The sequence below is a fragment of the Pelecanus crispus genome, chromosome 29, assembly GCF_030463565.1.
Source record: "Pelecanus crispus isolate bPelCri1 chromosome 29, bPelCri1.pri, whole genome shotgun sequence".
Lineage (NCBI taxonomy): Eukaryota > Metazoa > Chordata > Aves > Pelecaniformes > Pelecanidae > Pelecanus > Pelecanus crispus.
Genome location: NC_134671.1, coordinates 308,768 through 332,876, shown reverse-complemented (window position 1 = coordinate 332,876; position 24,109 = coordinate 308,768). Strand labels below are relative to the sequence as shown.

The following is a 24,109-nucleotide window of genomic DNA, read 5'->3' as shown; positions in this document are numbered from 1 at the left end:
GGCTCAGCCCTGAACCATGAAAGAAATGGCATCATGTTTAAAAGGAGAATCGAAAGCAACGATAAAGGTATTTATAGCTGCACGTACACACGCAGAAACGAGGACGCTGGCAGGATGGCGGTGAAGCCAGCAGTTAGGTATGATAAATAATAAAGAGCTGAAATGAGCAGCGAAAGATGTGTCGTCTTGGTTTAACTTGAAGAAGGGAGACTTAGCTGTGGCAGGGGACTGGCTTAAGCTCTATCCTCATGGCTGTGCCCTTCAATTAATACATTAAAAGCATACTTCTTAATGAGCAATGAATCCAGGATGGTTTAGGGGTGCCACGGGGAGGCTTGGGGCAGGAGCTACCCCTTCATTTCCCTGGGTATTTTTTGGGGGAGGGGGTGTCATACGGGAGCTGCAGGTGAATTTCTAACAAGCCAGGAGATTATGAAGGATGTTTATTTTCCATTTAATCTCTTTTCAACCCACTGGGGTCCTTGGGGAAAGGGGGATTCCCCCTTCCCCTCTGCAGCTGCTCAGCGCAGCATTTTGCTTGGCAGTGGTCGCAACCCGGAGAAAATCTGGCGCATCTCGGCAGCGAAACTCCTCTGCCACTCACTTTCACCTCCCTCGGGGCCCGAGGCACCTGCAGGAAGGGGAGCAGCCAATGGGCAAGACCAGCTAGGGCGGAAAACAAAAGCTGCCCCGTCATCTTTGCCGCCGAGACCATGGCTGCAGACAGCCCTGCCGAAAGTTTCCGCGACGAAGCCTCCTGCTCCATCTGCCTGGGCTTCTTCCAGGACCCCGTCTCCATCCATTGCGGTCACAACTTCTGCCGGGCATGCATCACCCGTTGCTGGGAGGAAGCCGAGGAGAATTTCGCCTGCCCTCAGTGCAAAGAGACGGCCCCGCAGAGAAACCTGAGACCTAACCGGGAGCTGGCAAAAATCATCGAGATAGCCAAGCGGCTGAGCTTGCAGGCAGCTAAAGGAGGGGCAGGGGGGGAGAAGCTGTGCGAGAAGCACCAGGAAGCTCTGAAACTCTTCTGTGAGGAGGACCAGACCCCCATCTGCCTGGTTTGCAGAGAGTCCCAGGCTCACCGGGTCCACGCCGTGGTCCCCATCGAGGAGGCTGCGGAGGAGCACAAGGTGGGAGGTCTCCGTGCGTGGCGCGGGGATGAGGGAGGAGGAGGGAACCGGGTCAGGGAGCTGCCCTGTGGGTTGTTCTGCTTGCAGACATCTGGATTTCTACCCCTTTCAATCTGCTTTCTGCATCATGGCATGAGCGTTGGATTACTGCTGCCCCCACCCTGCCCGCTCTGCGCTCCCCCTCGCTTACATTGCTGGTCACCCCAACTGCCTTGAAGCTGTCATTTCCGTATCATCATGGTGTCTTCATACAAATCGTGCTGGAAAGGAGCCCAGGAGATCATTTAACCCAACCTGCTGCTCAAAGCAGGGTCAGCTATGCTGTCTCGCACATTTGGGGTGCAGGAGATGCTGCACATGGATGTACAGGACAGAATCTGGTCTTACGGTGCTGGTGTGCAAGGCAGGGTTGGGTTTTCCAGCAAGTCAATGGTCTGGGCTCCAGTTTCACTGTGTGCATGTGCTGGTTGTTGTGAAAACTGATTTCGCTGAAGGTGGGAAAAAAAATTTGCTCTCGCCGCAGACGTGTGATGTAACCCTGGTCTCACCGCACAAGGGTGATGGAGGGTATGGTCTCCCCCCCATAAACTGGCTTGAATGTCCCATCCGGGCTTTGAGGTTGTGACCAAAAAGCACATTCCTTGGCAGCTGAACTGAGCAAACAGCCCAAGCTTCTGAGTTTTGGGTCAGCGCTGAGCACAGGCTGAACCTCAGCAGATGCCAGCAGGGGCTCCCCAATCATTTAAAGCTCCTTTTCCATTGATTTGGTCCTTTACCTGGGTCTTTTCCAATCTATGCCATGAATTTCACCCTGGCTGTGGGAGAAAGCAACCAGTTCTGGCTGTCTGCTCTCCCAGAAATCACGATTTATGAATTCAGAGTGCCAGGTTATTGTGTTATTAAGCAGGGAATAATCTGAGTTTGTAGGAGAGAAACCTGGATAAGTGGGATGAGGGTAGAGGGATGGACCAGCTAGAGGAAGAAAATGCACCAGCAAGGTGTTTCTTGTCCACTCAGGAGAAATTCCAGGCTCATGTGCAGATCCTGAAGGACAGGAGAGAAAAGCTGCTGGGGCTGAAAGTGGCTGAGGAAGCAAAAAGCCAGGAATTCCTCGTAAGTGTCTATCTCTGGGTGGCGACAGCTTTCTCCCTTTTCTTTCGGTTGTCCCTCTGGCCATGGCAATAGATGTGGAGACGTGAGATGTGCCATGGCCAAAGATCACGTCTCCACGGTCCCTTGCACATGTACGGGAATGTTCTTTCCATTGCAATAAGGTGTGGGCAGCGGCGACAGCCTGTCCCCATGGTAGATTAAAAGCCACTCCCATTTTCCCCATGTCTTCTGCTCCTTGTACATCTTAGCAGGCTGGGACCATGTGTTGGATTTTGCCAGGTTATTGCTGATCTTTTTCTTCCTCGGTTTGCTCACAAGTGGGGCACGTTCCCAGATTCCCCCTATTAATACATACAGGAAATGGGAATCACCCGATTGCTTCTTTCTTGCCTTGTTTTCCCTTTCCCTGACCTCTTTCACTGACTAATCTGTTTATGGTTTTATTTTGTATCTTCCCATGTTGTTCAAAGGTCTGGAGTGTTTTGGGTACAAAGATTACAGTACACGGGAAATGTCCTTTGTCCTCAGTGACGTCAGCCTAGAAATGACAAAAAAATTGTCTTTATTATTCCTCTGCTCTGCAACAGTCACTGGAAGTTATGGCTGGGTTATAAGTCATCATTTTCTGTTGCAATTTTTTCTCGACCATTTCTGCCACCAGCCCTGCCTCTCCCTTGCGTGCGTCGGTTCTCGTTGCAGGAACAAGTGGAAATGGAGAGGCAGAAAATTGTGTCTGAAGTCAAGGAACTGCACGAGTTCGTGGAGGGACAGGAACGTCTCCTCTTGGACCAGCTGGCAAAGCTGGACCAGGAGATCATGAGGAGACAGGAGGAGAACATCAACAGGCTCTTGGAGGAGATCTCCTCCATCGGCAAGCAGATCGGTGAACTGGAGGAGAAGTGTCAGAAGCCAGCGTGTGAATTCCTGCAGGTGAGACCTCAGGCCCCTCTGAAGACCACTGGCCTTGAACACCACTGGTGTCACCAGCCCAGGAGTCAAATTAATTCTAAATACTCGTTTTAAAATGTATCTTTCAAAGCTTTTTTTTTTTTTTTTAATTATTTTCTTCAATGATCACAAGCATGGCCCAACTGCCCACTTGAATATTTTAAATCAACCACAGTCTGTTTAAATCACTGTCTATTTACATGGGTATGGGATTCATCCATCTGGTTGTACGTGTCTACATGCAAAACAACTGTCCGAGTTCCTTCGTATGCAGTGGAGAAACGACAGGCACTCATCTCGTCTTTAGGTAGTGGTCCAAACCCATCACCTGAGCACACCTCGAGGCTCTGGTTAACTCCTGACTTAAAACATTCAAATACGCTGAAGCAGTGGTGTGCATTAGCGGTAATAATGCCCGTACTGGAAGAGCAGGGACATGAAAGGTGGTGGGTGATGGCAGATAACTACACCGAGCTGCTCATTAAGTGATGTTGCCATGACCTCGCCTAACTCCCCGGCAGATCTGCAAACACCACGCAGGCAGATCAGTATTAATTTTAGACCCATAATTTAGACAGAGCAATGCCTTGAGTTACCTGAGGTCACCCCACAGCCCTGCAGTAGCTACTCGTTGTTTACTATCAGGCTGACTTTGCTCTGACCTAATGCTCCTTCTCTCATCTTTCCCTTGTAGGAGAGCAGAAACATCTTGAGCAGGTTTGCGGCTCCTTTCACGTGTTCTTGCGATGTTAATGTTGTTTATCTCTACGGTGGTGACACTGATGGACTCCGAAACTCCCAGCCACTTACGATCCCCGTATGCTAGGGACTGTATAGACATATAGGAGGCAACTAGGACACTGCAAAAAGTCCAAGTAGGATACTGAAGACCAGGGAAAGGTATCAGATGGGTTGATGGTACCTTCAGCTCTGCTGCAGCTTCTTCTCTATAGTCCATCCAAAACTACTTATTCCTGGAGGGCTGAGCTTTCACTCCCTGCCCTTGTGAACCCGTCAAAAATAGCGAGCCAGCAGCTAAAAATAAGTGGATGTTTAAACACTAAGGAGTGCATCCGGGTGGAAGTGAATCCAGTATGAACTTCCACCCCTATAACAGACCTCTTCATGTCCTCTTTGGACATGGATTGAGAAGGTGGGTTATTGGAAAGACAAAAGCAGGCAAGGAAAGGCATTTTTTTATTGCCTGCATTTCCCTTGATGTAGAGAGCTGTTGGTCATGACAGAAAGCCTTTACCATCCAGGGACTCTTCACTGGTGTTTGGGAACAAAGTAGATACATAATCCTTCTCTGGGAGCTCATTAATGAGTGCCCTTGGACCAAGCCATCGCTCTAGTCCTACTATTACTTATTTCTTTATAAGAAATCCCAGTTGAAAACCAGTCAGTGCATAATGACAATTATGAGTGAAGGAAGTATTATTAGAAAGGTCTTCCTTCTTTCCAGGCTTGAGAAGGACGTGGCCCAGAAGCCAGAAGAGACATCGCCTGAGCTGGGAGAGAAACCCACCGGTCTTCCTCAGAAAAATATTGCCCTCAAAGAGATGCTGATGAAATTTCGAGGTACAGAGAAACCGGGAAGGAGAGGGTTTGAGGTTGTGCTGGGTCTGTCTGCGGCAGATCTAAGGAAGGAGATTTCAGCTAGGTAGGAGAAGTCCTGGTGAAATGGAGAGATACTTCCAACATGTCCTGCCAAGCTGTAGCCATATGAGCATAGCAAGAAGCAATTACCCTAGTTGATTACATGAGAGAGGGCGAGTTTGCCTCCTGGCAGAGCTCAAGGAGCATGGTAAGCGTTGGGGTGCCGTGGGACCTCAGGTAGGGTCAGTGTCACCTTTGGAAATCACCTCTCTCAATGAGACCAAAGGTGAAAATTGCAAATATTTCCACATGGGAACTTAAAAAAGGAAAGTTATGGGACACCTGAGGCTTTCTTTCCTCTTTTTCAATGGCCTGGAGACTTCTGGCAAAAAAATACACACTTCAAAGCCTTACTTTTACTCTAGATCAAGCTTCTTTCATGCAGCCGTCTTTTCTGCTCTTCCAATCTTGCTTGTGGGCATAAATCCATTCCTGCTCTGCTCCAGCAAACAGGGACTGGGAGCTGGATCATCCCAAGGTTAAACTGGGGGAAGATGGGGAAAACGTGACCCTAATGCCCTTGAGGAGTGAGCTGTGCCTACGATGCTCATCTTCTCTCTGTCCGCAGTAAGTTTGACGCTGGATCCAGAGACAGCGCATCCCCGGCTCGTCCTATCCGAGGATCGCAAGTGCGTGAGATGGGAAGACACCCGCCAGCCCGTACCCGACAACCCCAAGCGTTTCGACTCGTCTCGCTGCGTCCTGGGCTGCGAGGGTTTCGACACGGGGAGGCATTACTGGGAGGTGGAGGTGGGCGATGGGGAAGCCTGGGCGGTTGGGGTGGCCAAGGAGTCGGTGAGGAGGAAGGGACGGATCAGCGTCAATCCCAAGGTGGGGATCTGGGCGGTGGGGCAGTGTGGGAGCCAGTACCAAGCTCTCACCTCTCCTACCATCCCCATCTCCCTGCTCGCTGCCCCCAAAGTGATTGGGATTTACCTGGACTACGAGGCGGGGCGAGTGGCGTTTTTCGACTCCAATAATGAGGCACCGATCTTCGCCTACCCCCCGACATCCTTTGCAGGGGAGAGAATCCTCCCCCTTCTCTGCCTGGGGAGGGGGTGCCAGTTCACACTCTCCCCATGACCCCCCCATGGGACAGCATCCACTCGAGCTTCACTTGCTGGGGGCTGGGGAGACCGCGGGGGCTCATCACCCCAGAGATGGTTTTTGGGAGCATGAAGAATGCGCTGCCCAGGATGGAAAATTCTCTTTTTCCCATCATTTATGTCAGCAAGAAACATTGGTTGGTTCAGAGCTTTTAGAGGAGGGGGGCTGCCTTTCTGCCCCCCAAAAAACTGCCTTGCTCTGCCATTGAGTGGCTTTGCCGGTGCTGCTGCCTTGGTGCATCCATGCCCATAAATCCCCTCCAAAAACCTCTCTGTCGGAGGACAGGGATAGAACTGAGCTGAACACACGCCGAGCCGGTTCCCAGTTTCTCCCCCTCCGCCCTCTCCGATCGATCATGCATCCCTGCCGTTTGCTGGACCCTTTTTTTGGCTCACCGAGCTTTCAGCTGCGCGACTGAGCATAGATGCGACGATGCAAAAGCCTGGAGGACTTCATGATGGCTTCAAGTTCAATGCGATCTCTGACAAGGTGGTGATAATCTAATCCAAGGGTGAGATAGGCAAGGCCTGAGCTGGTGGAAGGGTACTTTAAATCCTCAGAAGTACCTGCATCCCTGGTGTGAGCTTGTGTTGGAGCAATGCTTAGTGCTGTGTGATGTCCACACCTTTGGACGTTGTAAGGACTCACCTCTCCATATGCAGCCATTCAGGCTACAGTCCCTCCAGGGTCAGTGGAGAACGGTGGCAAATTTTAATTTATTTCATCTAGAAATGGCTCGACAAGTGCTTGTGGGAGTATTTACTTCTCTGATTACAGAGGGAGCCCAGATTGATTAGATGGCATGGAGACATTTCTCCTGCGGATGCCAAAAACCAAGAGAAATAAATCCTTCCCCAGGCAGAGTCAGCTTTAACCTCTTATGGAGCAACAGCCTCGGGCTGAGCTGGTGCCTAATGGATATTTGGGAGCATAAGGAAGGACCCAGGAGGGACGGAGTGTGCTCACAGGAGCATTTCCCAGTGGATGGAGTCGGTGTTTTTCAGATATCCGAACCGATTGTACGGACGCGCCTTTGATCGCTTGAAAAGCTTTGTTTGCCTCAGCTGCTGAATGCAAACTACGGAAACGAGAATAAGAAATTGCTTCCTTTGCAGTCTGTCTTGTGGTTATTTTATCCTGGCACTTCGAGGGCAGCGAATGGGAACCGCTGCGAAATCCCCAGCTGGGCAGAGCAGAGTCTTGTATTAGTGATAACCATTCCTGCACCACGCGATAGCACTTCTGCTTAAACGCCCAAAACTTTCAGTCCTTAAGTTATAGTTAGGAGCCAAAATGCATTTCAGAAGCTTGGCCCTAAGTAGCAGCAGAGGAGGGAAGGTGTTCTCGCAGGCCTCCACGCACCCAGGTATATGCAAAACCCTCCTGGAAGCTGCTGCACACCCCACAATTAATTTTTTTTTGCATGCATGCAGAAAACAGCAGGAGAATTCATAACACGAGCAGCACAGCCAGCGCTTCTCGTCATGCAACAGCGCAGCGATGGGCCCCGGGGAGAGCAACTCCAAACTGGTTCCCAGTAACAAGCGGCGTGCAAGGGGAGCTAAGGGGTGGCCCTTGGTGTTGTGTCGTGCCACGGGGTGTCCTTTCTTTCCAAGAAGCACCGGGATGTGGATAAATCTGATCACCGGGCGGCCAGGAAATGCCGCTGTTCCCCAAAGGAAAGCCATGGGGTGGCTGCTGGGACAACCTTTCTGCTTGAGCTGCAGCGGTGAGGGGATGAGGTGGAGGGTGTGGTGAGGACAAGGGAAAAAAAATGGAAAATAAGTGGGAAACAGATTAAAAAAATGCAATAATTGGTCTTGGCTGTGATGCAGCAGTGTGCAATGAGTTGTGTACAGCCTCCCTGGTGGTCTAGTGGTTAGGATTCGGCGCTCTCACCGCCGCGGCCCGGGTTCGATTCCCGGTCAGGGAAAATCCATTTTTCTCTCACCCCCCCTTTAATTTTTTTTTGGAAAAATCTTTTCATATTATAAGACGACGCCCTCTTAGAAACCTTCCTTACCTCCTCTTTTTGTTCCTAGACCTTCCCACGCGTGCACGCCTGCCTCGGTAGGATGTCCCCTCCACCCTAACGCAGCAGCCAGGCGTCCCCAAAGGTACTTGGTAGCTTGCTGCAGCCCAGCCTGGCCGGTTTTATTTAGCAATAGCTATTTTTTTTTTTTTTTAATGGGTGTTATTGGCTATTTAGAAAATTTATTTGGTATGGGTAGCAGCGGGAAATATTTATCCAAACCGTGCAAAAACCCGGGAGAAATGGGAAAGGTAGTATTTTTGCCAAAAAAAAAAAAGGGGGGGAGGGGGGAAGAATTTAACCCTCCCAAACAAGCGAGGAAAAAAAAGAATCTAGTGTTTCTGCCCGGTTTCGAACCGGGGACCTTTCGCGTGTGAGGCGAACGTGATAACCACTACACTACAGAAACGCTTCTGCCAGGTTTTTGCTGCCTGCCCGTGCTCTGCCCGCACCCCGCACCCAGCCGGGCTCCGAGACCCTCCAAAACCCACCTTAATTTTTGGGGCCGTTCGGCTGATTTCAAGAAAACAAGCTGCGAGGAGTGGGGGGGGGGGGGGGGGGGGGAAGCCTGAATTCGGTAAAAAAAATTAAAAAAAAAAAAGCGAAAGGAGCCCTTCCACCGCCTTCCCACTCCACTGTGGGACAAACCAGCAATTTAATACATTTCCGCGATATAATCCCACAGCGCTCGGGGTGGTTTCGGCCGGAAGGAGCGGCCTAAAGAGGAAAATTGAGCTTTTTTTTTTTTTTTTCTGTAGGAATGAGCCTCAAAAAACTGCACCTGTCAGGAGTGGGATTTGAACCCACGCCTCCATTCGGAGACCAGAATCCCCAACTGCGGGAAGGCAGAACCTTGAGTCTGGCGCCTTAGACCACTCGGCCATCCTGACGGCGACAAATTTTTGCCAAAAAAGCGACTACAGCGATACCAAAAATCGAGTTTTAGCCAAAAGAGGGACTACAGCGATGCTAAAACTCGAGGTTTTGTAGTTTTTCTATTTTCTTTTGGAGTTTTACGGTGATTAGCAGCGGGGAAGCACTGAAAAGTCGGGAATTCTTTTCAGCTGAGTCGTGATAGCATGAAAAAAAAGAAAAGCAGCGCTGCAAAGTCGGGAATTCTTTTCAGCTGAGTCGTGATAGCGTGGAAAAAAAGAAAAGCAGCGCTGCAAAGTCGGGAATTCTTTTCAGCTGAGTCGTGATAGCGTGAAAAAAAAAAGAAAAGGAGCACTGCAAAGTCGGGAATTCTTTTCAGTTGAGTCGTGATAGCGTGGAAAAAAAGAAAATAAAACTAAGCGCCCAACGTGGGGCTCGAACCCACGACCCTGAGATTAAGAGTCTCATGCTCTACCGACTGAGCTAGCCGGGCTCCCGAAAAACCCTTTTCTGTCCTCATTTTGGTGCAGGATTCTGGTGGTTTCGGCTGCGCTGGGGCTGGGAGTGGGGTGACACACACCCACGAGAGAAATCTGTTGGAAAGGCTGAAAAGAAAAAAAGAAAAATCTCCCCACGCAGGTCTCTGCGGTGCAATTTTGGCATTTATGCAAAAATCCACGATTTTTGGGGGGTCCTGCAAACGCTTCCCGCTTGGAGAAATAATGGCAGCAGCGGGAGGAGGGCGGCGTTTTGCGTGAATTGCATGGAAAAGCTTTTTTTTTTCCACGCGTGTTTTGGTACCGGAGGGGTCAAGGCTGGGGCTGAAGGGCAGGGGGAGCCCCTAAAAGGGCCGTAGCGGGTTTCTGTAGTGTAGTGGTTATCACGTTCGCCTCACACGCGAAAGGTCCCCGGTTCGAAACCGGGCAGAAACAGGCTTAAATTTATTTGATTTTTACTTTTTTTTTCGTGAATTTTGTGGCTCAGCATTCCTCCAAACTCTGGAATGGCCATGGTTGCAAAAATATCTTCATGGCTCAATAGTCCTCCAAACTCTGGAATGGCCGTGGCTGCAAAAATATCTTCATGGCTCAATAGTCCTCCAAACTCTGGAATGGCCGCGGCTGCAAAAATATCTTTGTGGCTCAATATTCCTCCAAACTCTGGAATGGCCGTGGCTGCAAAAATATCTATTTACAGCACAAGTTGCAGGTGGGGATTAATTTTAGTCATCGAATCATAGAATCGTTTAGATTGGAAAAGACCTTGAAGATCATCCAGGCCAACCATTAACCCAACACTACCAAGTCCACACTAAACCAGTTAAGAGGAGAGAAGTGATTCCATGTTTCCTGGCTTGGTGGCTGGATTATTTTTGAATTAAAGTAAAACTAGGAATCACTAAGGTTGGAAAGGATCTCCAAGATCATCAGTCCAACCATCAGCCCAACACCCCCATGCCCACTAAACCATGGCCCCCAGTGCCACCTCTGCCCGTTTTTTGAACCCCTCCAGGGATGGGGACTCCACCACCTCTCTGGGCAGCCTGTTCCAGTGCTTGACCACCCTTTCTGTGAAGAAATTTCTCCTAATATCCAATCTAATCCAGTCTATGCATTAATTTTTCCCTGGGGACACCGTGGCAAGTGGGTTCAGTGCAGCCTGGACGCATCGCTGTTCCTGTCCCCTGCGCTGGGGACAAATGTCCTTTTTGGGTAGGAATGTGCAGGAATCCGTTAAAGCATCTGTATCCCACAACAGCCCCCTGATACGGGGGACGGGAGCAGAGTAAATACTCTCCCAAATTCAGTCCCATGAGACCATATTCTTACAGAAACAACTCGACTGCTTTAATCTTCCATGGATTTGATTCCGCTCAACTTTCGAAAAGGTTAATTTGTTTTTCCCTGACCGGGAATCGAACCCGGGCCGCGGCGGTGAAAGCGCCGAATCCTAGCCACTAGACCACCAGGGAGCTGATATTTGCCTAAATTTTACCAATCTCATCTTTTATCTCTGCACATTCCCCCTCCCCCCCCCCAAAAAAGCTGCCGCTTCCCATCAGCCTGACAGGAGCTACTTTGATCCTGCCGCAGAATTAATTAAAAAAACCCCAAAATTCATTATAAAAAAGGAATTAATTACAAAACCCAAAAGTCATTTAAAAAAAAAAAGGCTAAATTAATTAAAAACATTTGTTTTTCCCCAAACCAGCTCTCCCTGGTGGTCTAGTGGCTAGGATCCGGCGCTTTCACCGCCGTGGCCCGGGTTCGATTCCCGGTCAGGGAAAGTTGCTCGAGGAAAAACTCCCAATTCTTTAGAAGTCATTCTTTTCCTTCCGTGGGGGCCCCGCAGGACTTCTCTGCGCGTCGGTGTTGGCAGCGATCCCCGGCTCCCCATGCTCTCCCAAATAAAACCTCTTCTTCCTCACATCGCAAGTGTGGATGGCTATTAATCGAACATATATAAAATATACATGTTCCTTTTCCGGGTTAAGTAAAGGTGGCCCGTCCACCTTGGTAAAGACCGGCGATTAATACATCTTTGACAGGAATTTAGATGTAACGCATGCAGAGCCCCTAGATCCCTACATACTATCACACCTGATCTGAGAATCAGCCTTCAACGCAAGCTTTTGTCACCCTTTAACGGGGTCCAGCTCCTGCCTTAGATGGATGGATAGATAGAATAGTCAGTTTATTAACATTTAATCAAAGCAATTACAATACTAAGATCTAATAACAGTCTGACTTTGACTTACAAATATATGTACAATGTCCACAGATGAGAATAGTGCTCAGTTCGATAGTCGACGAGCCACCTTCTCCTGCCGGGAGCCAGAGAGTCCAAAGTCCTTCAACACTTCGTAGTTGCCCTCGTGCCATTTTCCTTGTGCACCAAGCAGGAAGCGTTCGTCAGATCTTGTATCTGCTCATTTAGATGTTGATATTTCTTAATTTTTTCCACAGCTGCATCCACAAGAGATGATGCTTTGCTTTCATATCTCACCGTGATATCAATCACCACTGCCTAGTCTTCCTTCACCAACACCAGGTCTGGCTTATACGACTCATTCCAAGCATCCCTCAGCAGCGGTTCTTGGAATAAAACCCAGTCCTTCTTCTTTGCCTCATTACTCAACAATTCGCATAACTGATTATGCCTTTTTATTCTCACCTCCTGCACCGCTGGGCAGTACCCAACGATACGAGAGCAGGTCTCACTCTCCGCTTGGCAATGCCGGCACGATTTGATGTACGTATCCTGCCTACCCCGTGCTAGAAATTCCCTCGTGGCGTAGATGTTCGCTCTCAGCCATAGTGCTGTGAGGAGCTTCCTGTGGGGAATGCCCCTATAAAATTCTAACCAGCTGTTACTGATCTTGTCGTTCTCAAAGTTGCAAATACCACAGCCCCAGGATACCAACTTGGTCCAATTTATGAATTCCCGTATTCCCAGTTAAACAGTCTCGGAAAGATGGCTTTTAGAGCAGGTATCTCCCATTCCAAGGCTGGTTCCTCACTGCCAAACTCATCTGATATCACCATAACCGTTCTTGGGTCCTAGACAGATGGAACCTTTTCTTTATCACTGCCGGCTGCAATCCACAGCCTTCCAAAAACCCTTTCTCAATGCCCTCCTCTTGGACAACGGAGAAAAAATGGTCATTTTCTAATGCTAACAGCAAACTTGAAGAGAATTTCGGTAGAAAAGGAGCTGGGAGAAGGTAGAGGTGGAGACCTGGGTCCATCCTGTCACGAGTGGGTCACCCTAAACATTTAACATCGTGTTTCTGTAGTGTAGTGGTTATCACGTTCGCCTAACACGCGAAAGGTCCCTGGTTCGAAACCAGGCAGAAACACAGCTTTGGGGCTCTTTTTGGGGTGTTTTTAAAGCACCTCCTTGATTTCTCACTCACTGCCCTCCCTTCAGCAAAACCTTCCTTCCAAACGCAGGGCAGCAGGGCTGGAAATCAAAAGGCGAGCAGGACTGTCAGCACAGGGAAAAATGAATTTTCTGTATCCCGACGCACAGCTATACGTGCGACTTTAAATCTATGTGTATGTAGAATATACGTGCACGTGCTTTGATTCTTGCAAGAAATGCATTAATATTCAGCCACAGAACTGACTCCTTTTCTTTCCCTTGGGGTTTATTGGGGAGGAACCCAACGCCAAACCAAATCAGCTGAAATGCCTGATCGGGGCAACAGACGTGTTGTCTCTGGATGGGGCAGCGGAATCAGGTGGCTCATGGGGGGGGGGGGGGTGTGTTGTGTTTTCTGGAAAAATATGAAGCTGTTTCTGTCTGGTTTTGAGGCAAGGACCTTTTGAGAGTGGGGCAAACGTGTGACTGAGTGTGCAAAGCCCTGGCAGGCAGCGGGTCATCTCCATTCTTCGGGGTGATGTTCCACAAGCCGTCGAGTGCCAAGCAGAGAACATGGTCTAAAGCGAAGCGTTTTTGGGGTCTGGGCTGTGGGGAGCAGGATGGGAAAGGGGTGCATTTCACAGAGGGGTTTGTGAGCACCCAGAGAGGGAGCTGGGGTTCAACGTATTGCAGAAATGGTGCAAAGATCCCAAATCACTGTGTTTCTGTAGTGTAGTGGTTATCACGTTCGCCTCACACGCGAAAGGTCCTCGGTTCGAAACCGAGCAGAAACATGGCTTTTTGGGGTTTTTCCCTCCCTGTCTTGCAAATTTTAAAGGAATGGGGTCATTCTGTGTGGGGCTGGTGGCATCGGAGTGTCGTTTACCTCTGGTTTGGTCAAGTGGAGATGGGGCCTTGGCCCTGCCCCTTGGAAAGCGATGTCTGGAGACTCCTCCTCGTTTTGGGGGTATGTCTGTGGAAGGCATCTTGATGTTGCGTTTTGTGCCTTAAACATCAATTTTATATGTGGAATTGTGCCTGTGCGTCCAAAGTTGTGTTTCCCTTGTTTGTGTGCATTGCTTTGATGACCGTCAAAGAGATTGTGAAGAAGGGTGTCGCGGAGAGGACCTGTCAAAGGGTGAGGGTGACTTTTTTGTGTTTGCTGTTTTTGTAAGATGAAGGTAAAGAAAAGAAGAGTGAGAATAAAGCATAAAAGGGGAAATGGATGTGGGTAGCCTCAGTGGGAATGGGAGAGATTCCTTGAAAGAAGCTTCGTTGTGAATTCCGGGAAATATGAGCCCCAGGGGAGGTACTTTCAGGTTTCTGTAGTGTAGTGGTTATCACGTTCGCCTAACACGCGAAAGGTCCCTGGTTCGAAACCAGGCAGAAACACAGCTTTGGGGCTCTTTTTGGGGTGTTTTTAAAGCACCTCCTTGATTTCTCACTCACTGCCCTCCCTTCAGCAAAACCTTCCTTCCAAACGCAGGGCAGCAGGGCTGGAAATCAAAAGGCGAGCAGGACTGTCAGCACAGGGAAAAATGAATTTTCTGTATCCCGACGCACAGCTATACGTGCGACTTTAAATCTATGTGTATGTAGAATATACGTGTACGTGCTTTGATTCTTGCAAGAAATGCATTAATATTCAGCCACAGAACTGACTCCTTTTCTTTCCCTTGGGGTTTATTGGGGAGGAACCCAACGCCAAACCAAATCAGCTGAAATGCCTGATCGGGGGCAACAGACGTGTTGTCTCTGGATGGGGCAGCGGAATCAGGTGGCTCATGGGGGGGGGGGGGGTGTGTTGTGTTTTCTGGAAAAATATGAAGCTGTTTCTGTCTGGTTTTGAGGCAAGGACCTTTTGAGAGTGGGGCAAACGTGTGACTGAGTGTGCAAAGCCCTGGCAGGCAGCGGGTCATCTCCATTCTTCGGGGTGATGTTCCACAAGCCGTCGAGTGCCAAGCAGAGAACATGGTCTAAAGCGAAGCGTTTTTGGGGTCTGGGCTGTGGGGAGCAGGATGGGAAAGGGGTGCATTTCACAGAGGGGTTTGTGAGCACCCAGAGAGGGAGCTGGGGTTCAACGTATTGCAGAAATGGTGCAAAGATCCCAAATCACTGTGTTTCTGTAGTGTAGTGGTTATCACGTTCGCCTCACACGCGAAAGGTCCTCGGTTCGAAACCGAGCAGAAACATGGCTTTTTGGGGTTTTTCCCTCCCTGTCTTGCAAATTTTAAAGGAATGGGGTCATTCTGTGTGGGGCTGGTGGCATCGGAGTGTCGTTTAGCTCTGGTTTGGTCAAGTGGAGATGGGGCCTTGGCCCTGCCCCTTGGAAAGCGATGTCTGGAGACTCCTCCTCGTTTTGGGGGTATGTCTGTGGAAGGCATCTTGATGTTGCGTTTTGTGCCTTAAACATCAGTTTTAGTTGTGGGATTCCCTCTGGGTGTTGCAAGTTTCCCTTGTTTGTGCGCATTGCTTTGATGACCGTCAAAGAGATTGTGAAGAAGGGTGTCGCGGAGAGGACCTGTCAAAGGGTGAGGGTGACTTTTGTGTTTGCTGTTTTTGTAAGATGAAGGTAAAGAAAAGAAGAGTGAGAATAAAGCATAAAAGGGGAAATGGATGTGGGAAGCCTCAGTGGGAATGGGAGAGATTCCTTGAAAGAAGCTTCGTTGTGAATTCCGGGAAATATGAGCCCCAGGGGAGGTACTTTCAGGTTTCTGTAGTGTAGTGGTTATCACGTTCGCCTAACACGCGAAAGGTCCCTGGTTCGAAACCAGGCAGAAACACAGATTTTTAGGGCTTTTTTTCCCCCCTCCTTCACCTTTTCCCACCTCTCTCTGCAATGTGCTTACACAGGACACCCATGTGCTCATTGATATTTATTTTGGCCGTTATTTTGGGGTGGTTTTGAGCCTGAGACCAGCGGAGGGTGTGGGATGACAGTTTCATCCCAGCACGTCTTTTATATCCATAATTTTCGGCATTTGCTTTCCACATGGATAGAGAGGAATAATTTGCATTTACACCCTGCTGCTTCATCAGATCTCATCTTTTTCCATCACCCATTCAGACAGAGATAAAGAAGACTCTGTACTGTCGCATCCTGAGCTCACACAGAGGGATACTGCCATGCCCGTGGGGACCAGCAGCTCTTCTTCCTAAAGTGAAAAGACCAGCTGCCCAACTGAAGGCACTAATGAACATTAATTAACAACCCTGAACAGCCCCAGCTGGGACCCCCACCCATGGCCCAGGGGCTCTATTTAAGCTCAGTCCCAGAGGTTTTTGCCTTTTTGCAAGCTTGCCTTGTAGGGGTATTCATGCATAGCCATGGATGCTGCTGGTTCACCCCATGGGCTGCATTCCCAGCTTGCCTCCTGTCCACACGCAGCCTTCCCCGCTGCCCTCACTCAGGTACTGTGGGACAGACCCTGAATAGAGAGGCCAGGGTGGGAGTTATCTGGCATTGAGGGTTATATGCCAAGGGGGTAGAGTTTTTCTGCTACATGACAATGAATAACTTGGTGCTGTCCCTGCATGATATTGGTTTCATTCCTGGGATGCTGCTGTTTCTTTAAGTACTACTTAAATATTCCTCAACTCTTCTTCTTGTGTCTTTACTCTCCCATCCAGCTCCTCTCTTGTCCAGGTTGAATTTCTTCCCATGCTTGTCTTGTGGCTCAGCTCCATTCCTGGATGTTGTACCCAAAGAGATGATTCTGCTATGCTCAGAGCCAAGTAATGAGTTTGTTCCCTTCCCCCCAACACATTTTGCACTTGTTCATCCCACGAATGAGCTGGAAAAAATAAGACTGTGTGGAGGGGGAGACTTTGCAGTCATGCATTCCTGCTTCTGGATGGAATTATTTGTTCTTGGGCCATGACCTAGAAGAGTGGCCAAAATCTCAGGCTCCACATTCAATTAAAGTCTCTGGAGCACAACCCGCTGTCGTTAAATCTGGGCTTTCCCTTCCTTGCTGCATCTCCGCTGACCTACATCGCCATGTAGCTTTTGTTAACACTCTTTGTTGTTCATATTTCCATTCTTCCAGAAACTCAGATATAAAGAACCTGGCAAGGGAGACTGCAGCACTTTTTCTGTGGAACTGTTTTCATCCTCCTTGAGTCTTAATTCTATTCCACCTGCAGATATGCGCCGATATGTTACATGTAGCGTGGTATGTTAAGAGGTGAAGTGAATCTCTTCTGAAAATGGAGACTTCCCTGTAAAATTAGGAGACCTGTGTGCAGTAGTTGGAGGAGGAGACAGCCTGTGTAATGACTGAACTGTGTTCAAACATGGGAAAAATGCCCCAAAATCAGTAAATGATCCGAAATTCTCACAAATCCCAAGGATCAGATGGATCCCCTTGCAGCAACATCATCATCCACAGCTCTGTGTATTTTTTATAGAGTTACTGAGATGCCAGTAATCTGCTCTTTTTCACCCTTATATCGCACCCGAGAAATGGAGGAACTTGTGGCTTCTGGGGTGTTTTCCACCCAGTTGAATGCACTGAGATGAATCCAGCAGCTGGAAAGTTGGGAAGCCCTTCCATTTCTGATGGGAGCAGCCAGCAACCCCATGTGTTTGGGGACAGGGTGTCTCCAGGAGAAGGAGGGGAAAAAAAGTCATTTGGTGGCTGCAAGACCTTTCTGGGGTAACTTGTGGACACCCAGGTGTTGGAGAAGCCACCAAGAAGGGCAGAAGAGAAAGTCGAGGTCCTGTTGGCTTGGGAGGATGTCACCATTTAGCTGCTAAAGGAAAGGAGGAGGAAAACACGCAGAGACCCTCCTGTGCACCAAGCACAACCCAAATCTTTTGTGCCCCCCCAATATCTGACGCTGTATCGGGGGCGAAAAGAGGTTTTGGCAGCTCCCTGGTGGTCTAGTGGTTAGGATTCGGCGCTCTCACCGCCGCGGCCCGGGTTCGATTCCCGGTCAGGGAAAAGTAATTTTTACCTTTTTTTTTTTTTAATTTAGCGAAACCAGCTGCGCAATGCGGAGCACCCCGACACCCACCCACCCCACCCACCCCCAATCACCCCGTCCGCCCTCCCCTGCTGCCCCAGCCCTCCCCGGGCGTTGGTGCAGGGTCTGGCTGGATGCAAACCAAAGGGCACTTGGCACTCCACCAGCCACAGGAAGAGAAACAAAACAAACCTGCCAGTCTGGAACTTTCTCCTGCAGTATTTCTTCGGGGATGACTCCCTCCCCCCCATTGCACCGCCCGCATCTGAGGGGGTGCTCAGGAGCTGCACCATCCCCTTTTACACACAGCCCGGCTAGCTCAGTCGGTAGAGCATGAGACTCTTAATCTCAGGGTCGTGGGTTCGAGCCCCACGTTGGGCGCTTAATTTTCTTTTTTTTTTCCCCCCTTTCCCCTAGCAAAAATTTTAGGGTAGTCTCATGCAGGAGAGAGCACCAATGTTGGGAGATGTCACAGGAAAGGGAGGGGAAGGAGCTGTGTCTCCCAACAAATCCAGTGTCGTATGGGAGTCAGGGTGGCCTTCCCTTTCTTTGAAAGGAGGAAAGATGCCTTCTTAGCTGCCTTCTCACCCATTCCATCATTTGTCTCTGTTTTAAATTCTCCTTCAACCTCTAGTATTGCAGAGTGATTCCTACTTGCTCTCATCTCAAGCCCGAACATTATGTTATTTATCATTGCTTTATGCAGTCCTCAAGCCATGTAAACCTCTCCAGATTGGAACCGGGTAATAAATAGGAGCAAATCCACTACGAGGTGAACAGCAGGGTGTTACCTGCTGTACCAAAATGCTCTTAAAGGAAAGCGACATTCTTCAGTTTACAGCACAACACTTCGAAATACAGAAAAAAAAAAAAAATTAATACCCTATTTTGTTATATTTAATGCCATAGATTGAGAGCATTCCTTTTGGTTTAGACCAAAGACTTTTGCTCAACAACAGAGGATGCACCACATGTAAGAGCAGGGCAAACAGTGCTGCACAGCAGAGATGAAAACAAGTTGAGCTTCAGACTGGGAAAGCATTGCACCACGCTTCTCTTCAGAGTTGTCCAGGGGATGCATTGGACTCATGCAAGAACCCAGCCTTCTGGGAACTTCATCCACTTGCTCTGTTCTGGCTGTCTGGAGGAGTTGAGCTCGGCTTCATGCTTGAGAAAATGCAAGTATCATCTGTATTTGTGCTGTCAGCACAGAACAGCTGCATAAACATTGTGTTGGGTTGGTACAGGTGAAGCCAAAGGACTTAGAAATAACTTGAAGCAGGGAGGCAGGTTTCTTAGAATCATGTCCTAATTAAACATATCATTACTTAAGGCCTGTGGGTTTTTTTTGTTTTGTTTTGTTTTGGTTTTTTTTTTGTTTGTTTGTTTCTGTGTTTTAAAGGAAGTCAAAACCCTGGTCTGGAGGAGCCTTTGGCTTGAAGAGGTATGGGAAGAGCATATTTTGGCTATTCCAGGTCCTACACATGGAGCAGCTCAGGTGAAGGAAAGGCTGGATAAGAAAATCAAGACAAGAAAAATACAGGCAAGGAGGGGAGAGAACAGGGAGTGCTGAAACTCTTCTCTTACACAAAGTCCTACTTGCAAGCTTAGGAGAAATGGGCTCCAGGGTCAGGTGAATGTTTCCCCAGCCCTTGTTTTTTTTAGACCCTTCTCCATGAAAAACTGCACCCAGTGGGACAAATCAGTGTGATTAAACATGATGCTGAAGAAGGAGGGGGATAGAGAAGAGAGGAGGGAGGGTTTGCTTTTTGGCAAACCCCTCATCCCCCAAATGGGATGAGGCACATCCTTCTACCCCTGTTATTGGCGCTATTTGTGGAGGAAACCCCAAATTAGCTGGTCTTAAAGGGGGACTTGTGAAGGTGCTGCCTTCACAAGCAGAGAAGGGCTATAGACTTACTCGTAGGTGTATAAAATCTGCCTCTTTGGGTCTTTCCTGCAGAGTTAACCCTGGGTTGAGTTCAAAGTTGGGAGCTGGGGATGCTTCTCTGCACAAAATGGAGGTTAGAAGGCCTGAAAGCCTGCAGACTCACCCACGTAATGAGTGACTCCATGTCCTGGAAGGTCTGTCCGGGCTGGGTGAGGAGCTGTGTTTGCCCAGGTGTGAGCAGAAGCATTGTTCCCACCAAACAATATCCCCCATCGGCTCTGAGGTCGTTCAGGTCCTGGGTCAGCCCAAGTGCAGGAGAGGAATAAAGGCAGCAGGGACGCGTGGCTGGTGTATGCTCGGACCTTGGAAGGGAAAGCAGAGTCTGGTAAGGGACCCTCTCTTGGGGTTTTGCTTTGGGGCTTTTCTGTGTCTTCCTTCTGGGTTTCATGTCCACTGGCACCATCCCAACACACCCTCTTAAATCTCCCCGGGACGAGCTTCCACTTATTTGAATACCCCTATTTTTATACTCATAAAATCGGGCACTTTGCTAAATCAGCATCAAACTTACACTTTTTGGTGAGAAAAATAGCGGAAATCAGGGTCTTTGGCAGCCCGGCTAGCTCAGTCGGTAGAGCATGAGACTCTTAATCTCAGGGTCGTGGGTTCGAGCCCCACGTTGGGCGTTCAAACTTCTTTTCCCCACCTTTGTTTGCCCAAACCTGTCTGCTTCTGGGTAGACAATTGCCAGTGCCATGTCTAAGCAACAGGTGGAAGCATCTTAGGAAACAAAGAAATGTGGGTTTTTTTTCCTCATAAGTTCATTTGATTCACTTGGGAGATTTCTGCCTTGAAAGCATGGCTACTAAAATTAATAAAGCAGAAAGGTGGAACTGGCTGTATTTCAGCTTTGTAAGGTACTGGAGGATTGTCTAATAATGTGCTTCAAGTTTCTCTACTTGTTTTGCCCCAAAAGGGACATCACGAACATCTGTACTGAGGTCTTTGCCTGGTTTTCCCCCTGCTAGAAGGCTGATCACTGAGGAAACTCATTACAGGGATTAATGAACTGCCTGAGCCATTCTCATTCGTAGGTAACCCTGTGCTGGACTGAGGTGCGGCTGGGAGGTCAGGATCTGTCCCCTTTCCCAAGATGAAGGTGCTCTTTGTGGGGCTGATCCTTGTCTTGTGCATCGGAGTCGGTAAGTGGAGGGTCACAGTTAAATGGGATTTAATAAAGGACAGGGGAATATTTGATGGTGGTTGGATGGGTATTGCCAAGCCCTTGATGTCTGCAGTGTTGTCACCGTGTGAGCAGGGTGCCATCTGCTCTAAGTCTACAGTCAGTGGAGAGAAATCTCTGCAACTGTTTTCATCATTGCTTGAATGAAAATGACTTTTTCACCACTCCCTTCCCAGGGGAGCTATTAAATCCAGAGAGACCTTCTCTGGGCCAGGAGCTTCAGCTGTAGGTTGCTGGATCCTGGGCTAGATGTACACCCGCTCTGCCCCAGAGAGCTGTTGTGATGGTCTTGCTGTGGATGAACCCCATTTCAGCCAGATGAACCCCAATCCAGAGCCCACATCCACATTTATTCTCCATGGGTCTGTAGTTTGGTTTGTTCACCTAAGGCCATGTCTGTCTGCAAAGGTCTGCCAAGAAGGGTTAAGTGTCCATAGGCATCATCTGCATCTCCCCTACAGACGAGGGTTCTCATTACCAGGTTTGTTAGTGAAGGTGACACTTGGTCCCTTCCCTGGTGGGCTCTACATCTTTTTTGGGGTCACCCTCATCTTATCATAGGGGTGTTTGAAGCAGAACTCCCCATGGCTTTGCAGAACGGAGCCCCAAGTTCATTGCTGCTTCTCTGTCTCCTGCAGTTGAGGCTCTTCAATGCAAAGTCTGCAAGTACAAGATCCCTTTCGTCGGATGTTTCCGGGGAGCGAATGAAACGACTTGTGAGCGGAGAGAGAAATGTGCCATCATTAGAACCTCTCTGGGTATGTAGCGGGTGGGTCAAAACCACGTGTCTCCTTTGGTTCAGTAGGGGTTGTCCTTGTCTTTGGAAAACCAAATTGGTTTGCAGAATGAATGTGGATGCAGTGATGGACCTGATGTGGGAAAGAGCTAACGCAAGGGGCCAAATTCATTCTCTCAATGGAGGCTGCCCTATGTATGGTTAAAAAAAAAAAAAAGTCCCTTTTAGGCAGGGACTCTGTCTCCCAAAGCAGCCATGTGAGTTTTGTCTGTGTGCGCATGCCTCAGCTCTTTCTCCTAATTAAAACAAGCAAGGTGTGACCTCATTTGGGTGCGCTATTTAAGGGGCTGGTTTCTCACCTGGTAGCTTCAAAGTTCACTGCTGATTGCTTATTAGTTTAGTGCTACTTTTGTCTAACCATGCTCCCTCTCTGCCCACCACCCCTGCAGGGAGGGTGACCCTCTATTACCAGCAAGGCTGCACCTCCGTGATGAACTGCGGCCGAGAACGGGCATCCGACGCAGAGTCCCGCCTGACATCCCGGTATTCCTGCTGTGAGACGGACCTCTGCAATGAGGAGTGGGATGAGGACCCCACAGACTAGCCTGCAGCAGGGGCAGCATCAGGGCTACTGATGTGGTCCAGCCATTTCAATGCTATGAGTCCTCAATTTAATCTTGAACAATTATCACTTTAAATTAGGATGGTTGGACCCACTCTGTCTTGCAGGGCTTCCCTATGCATCTGGCCTGATTTTGTTTCAGCTCTAGCAATAAACCTGCAGGCTTATAACTGGCAGCTGAATTTGGCTCATGTGCATGTTTTTCCTTCTCCAGATAGACACTCCTATTAACAGCTCTTCAGATTCAGCATTCCTGGTGGTCTGGAAGCAGCCTGTGGCCCTGAACATAATCCTGCTACTAAAACCCCAAGGGCAAGCCAAGGTGCTTTCCCCTGGTTGCATCCCATTTTTCTTCCTACAGTGCAGGGCTGGGAACTTCTTTGCTGGAAACTTTTCACCAAGGGTTGCAAAGGAGAGCACCAGGGAGCTGCTGGAAGCCAAGAGAAATAAAGGACATGTATATCTAATAGATATTAGGTATTTACTTCACCTGTGCTAACCCAAAATTCCCTTACTAGTCAACAGAAGTTGAGTCATCCATCTAATGTAGACAATCAATGGTCCTTCAGGAGGTACCAAACTCCTGCTGTTGACTTCAGATGAAACCTAAAGGAACAGCTTGATCCATTCAGGACGCCTGTAGTTGTTGCCTGCAGCCCAAAGGCCTTGAAGAGGAGAAGGCAATGCATTATAGGCAGTTTTAAAATAAATGGCCTTTTTTTAGCCTCACCCATATCTTTGAGGGCAAAACACCTATGGTGGGAGGAGAAACCATGAGCATAAAGTGTGGGAATTATGTAGAAGTGGAGATTCTGCTGTTGTTGCTGTCTGGTCTAGGAAAATGGGTATTTTGGACTTTTTCTTATTGCAGCACAAGGGGGGGGGGGGAAGAAGAGAGTTTATTTTGTCTGAGGCATTTGTAGCTGGGAAGCTCAGTGCTGCAAGAACATATTAGCTAAATGACAGATCGTATCTTTTTAATGAGGATAAAAGAATCCTGTCCACTGCACTGGGCAGCAGAGGGATGTTCTTTGTGATTATTACCCCCTGAGGAGTTTGTTTTGCAGATAAACTGATGGCTGCAGAGGTTCCTATGTGGCTTGGGGCTGTAGGGGCTTCTTCCTTGTGTGGATACAGGTGTCTTCTGGAGTCAGGTTCAACTTCCAACCTGTTTCTAGAATGAGAAGTTTGGAGGAGACCCCTTCCAGCCTTGGGACTGAGCCCAAATCCCTGTCCATCCAGCCTTGTAGCTGGGTCCAGTTTTGGGGTAAGCAGGGGGAATTTCAGTGCAGGACAGTGACTGCTCGCACATGTCCTACCTGGAAGCACAGGCATGAGAGCCTAAACATGCTTGGACTAACCTAACATAGGACAAAACTTCAAAGGACAATCAGCCTGGGATGGTTTGGTACCAAAAGTCAGTCCTGCAAGAAACCATGCTATTGGGGTTGAACTTTTTTTTCCCCTGCCATCCTCCCTGTTGTTTTGGATGTCCCAACCTCTCCATACCTAAACAAACCACCCATGTTAGGTGGGAGATGTCCTGCAGGAGATGTTTCTGCCCTTCTTTGCATGGTGCTGCCCCAAATATGAGCTGGGAGATGGATCATTCATTGATGGCTTCGGGGGAGGGATGAAAAGCTTCACTCCTTCCTGAGCCCCTGCTCTTCTGGAGGGAAAGATGGAGAGGGTTAAAGGGCTGCAGAGACCCTGTGAAGAAGGTCTGGGCTGGGAGACAGGTGGAGGGAGGTGCTGGAAATGTGATCCTGGCTCTGGGCAGGGAAAAAGAGCTTTGGCACAGAAAAGGAGAGCAGAGCCAGAGCTGCTGGGGAGGAGGAGGAGGGAAGGAGATTGGTGTGGGTGCCCAGGATAGATGCAATGGGGGAGGGGAAGGAATGGTAAGTGAGATGGGGCGGGGGG

General features: G+C 49.0%; 2 protein-coding genes and 15 non-coding genes across 17 annotated transcripts in view; 13 read left to right on the top strand and 4 right to left on the bottom strand.

Moving 5' to 3' along the window:
- The window catches only part of LOC104027533 (uncharacterized), a 347,867-nt gene that overhangs the window by 266,595 nt on the left and 57,163 nt on the right, over nucleotides 1-24,109 (top strand).
- Nucleotides 714-6,199, top strand: LOC104036208 (E3 ubiquitin-protein ligase TRIM39). Its single transcript, XM_009489743.2, has 6 exons — nucleotides 714-1,133; nucleotides 2,151-2,246; nucleotides 2,946-3,176; nucleotides 3,889-3,911; nucleotides 4,660-4,775; nucleotides 5,422-6,199. The coding sequence occupies exons 1-6, from the start codon at nucleotides 714-716 to the stop codon at nucleotides 5,934-5,936; spliced, it is 1,401 nt and encodes a 466-aa protein (XP_009488018.1). The 3' UTR covers nucleotides 5,937-6,199.
- TRNAE-CUC (transfer RNA glutamic acid (anticodon CUC)) lies at nucleotides 7,822-7,893 on the top strand. Its single transcript has one exon. It is a non-coding gene; the product is annotated as a tRNA-Glu (tRNA).
- On the bottom strand, nucleotides 8,329-8,401 carry TRNAV-CAC (transfer RNA valine (anticodon CAC)). The gene has a single exon. It is a non-coding gene; the product is annotated as a tRNA-Val (tRNA).
- On the bottom strand, nucleotides 8,775-8,882 carry TRNAL-CAA (transfer RNA leucine (anticodon CAA)). The gene is made up of 2 exons: nucleotides 8,845-8,882; nucleotides 8,775-8,820 (listed from the first exon to the last, which is right to left on the bottom strand). It is a non-coding gene; the product is annotated as a tRNA-Leu (tRNA).
- Nucleotides 9,286-9,358, bottom strand: TRNAK-CUU (transfer RNA lysine (anticodon CUU)). Its single transcript has one exon. It is a non-coding gene; the product is annotated as a tRNA-Lys (tRNA).
- Nucleotides 9,725-9,797, top strand: TRNAV-CAC (transfer RNA valine (anticodon CAC)). Its single transcript has one exon. It is a non-coding gene; the product is annotated as a tRNA-Val (tRNA).
- TRNAE-UUC (transfer RNA glutamic acid (anticodon UUC)) lies at nucleotides 10,766-10,837 on the bottom strand. Its single transcript has one exon. It is a non-coding gene; the product is annotated as a tRNA-Glu (tRNA).
- On the top strand, nucleotides 11,080-11,151 carry TRNAE-UUC (transfer RNA glutamic acid (anticodon UUC)). The gene has a single exon. It is a non-coding gene; the product is annotated as a tRNA-Glu (tRNA).
- On the top strand, nucleotides 12,652-12,724 carry TRNAV-AAC (transfer RNA valine (anticodon AAC)). The gene has a single exon. It is a non-coding gene; the product is annotated as a tRNA-Val (tRNA).
- TRNAV-CAC (transfer RNA valine (anticodon CAC)) lies at nucleotides 13,451-13,523 on the top strand. The gene has a single exon. It is a non-coding gene; the product is annotated as a tRNA-Val (tRNA).
- On the top strand, nucleotides 14,049-14,121 carry TRNAV-AAC (transfer RNA valine (anticodon AAC)). The gene has a single exon. It is a non-coding gene; the product is annotated as a tRNA-Val (tRNA).
- Nucleotides 14,849-14,921, top strand: TRNAV-CAC (transfer RNA valine (anticodon CAC)). Its single transcript has one exon. It is a non-coding gene; the product is annotated as a tRNA-Val (tRNA).
- TRNAV-AAC (transfer RNA valine (anticodon AAC)) lies at nucleotides 15,440-15,512 on the top strand. The gene has a single exon. It is a non-coding gene; the product is annotated as a tRNA-Val (tRNA).
- TRNAE-CUC (transfer RNA glutamic acid (anticodon CUC)) lies at nucleotides 17,604-17,675 on the top strand. The gene has a single exon. It is a non-coding gene; the product is annotated as a tRNA-Glu (tRNA).
- TRNAK-CUU (transfer RNA lysine (anticodon CUU)) lies at nucleotides 18,006-18,078 on the top strand. The gene has a single exon. It is a non-coding gene; the product is annotated as a tRNA-Lys (tRNA).
- On the top strand, nucleotides 20,202-20,274 carry TRNAK-CUU (transfer RNA lysine (anticodon CUU)). Its single transcript has one exon. It is a non-coding gene; the product is annotated as a tRNA-Lys (tRNA).

Bases quoted from the DNA above. Each gene is read 5' to 3' on its own strand.
- LOC104036208 (XM_009489743.2), top strand. From the start codon at position 714: ATGGCTGCAGACAGCCCTGCCGAAAGTTTCCGCGACGAAGCCTCCTGC. The intron at 2,247-2,945 runs GTAAGTGTCTAT...TTCTCGTTGCAG, and splicing joins CAAAAAGCCAGGAATTCCTC to GAACAAGTGGAAATGGAGAG. The intron at 3,177-3,888 runs GTGAGACCTCAG...TTTCCCTTGTAG, and splicing joins CAGCGTGTGAATTCCTGCAG to GAGAGCAGAAACATCTTGAG.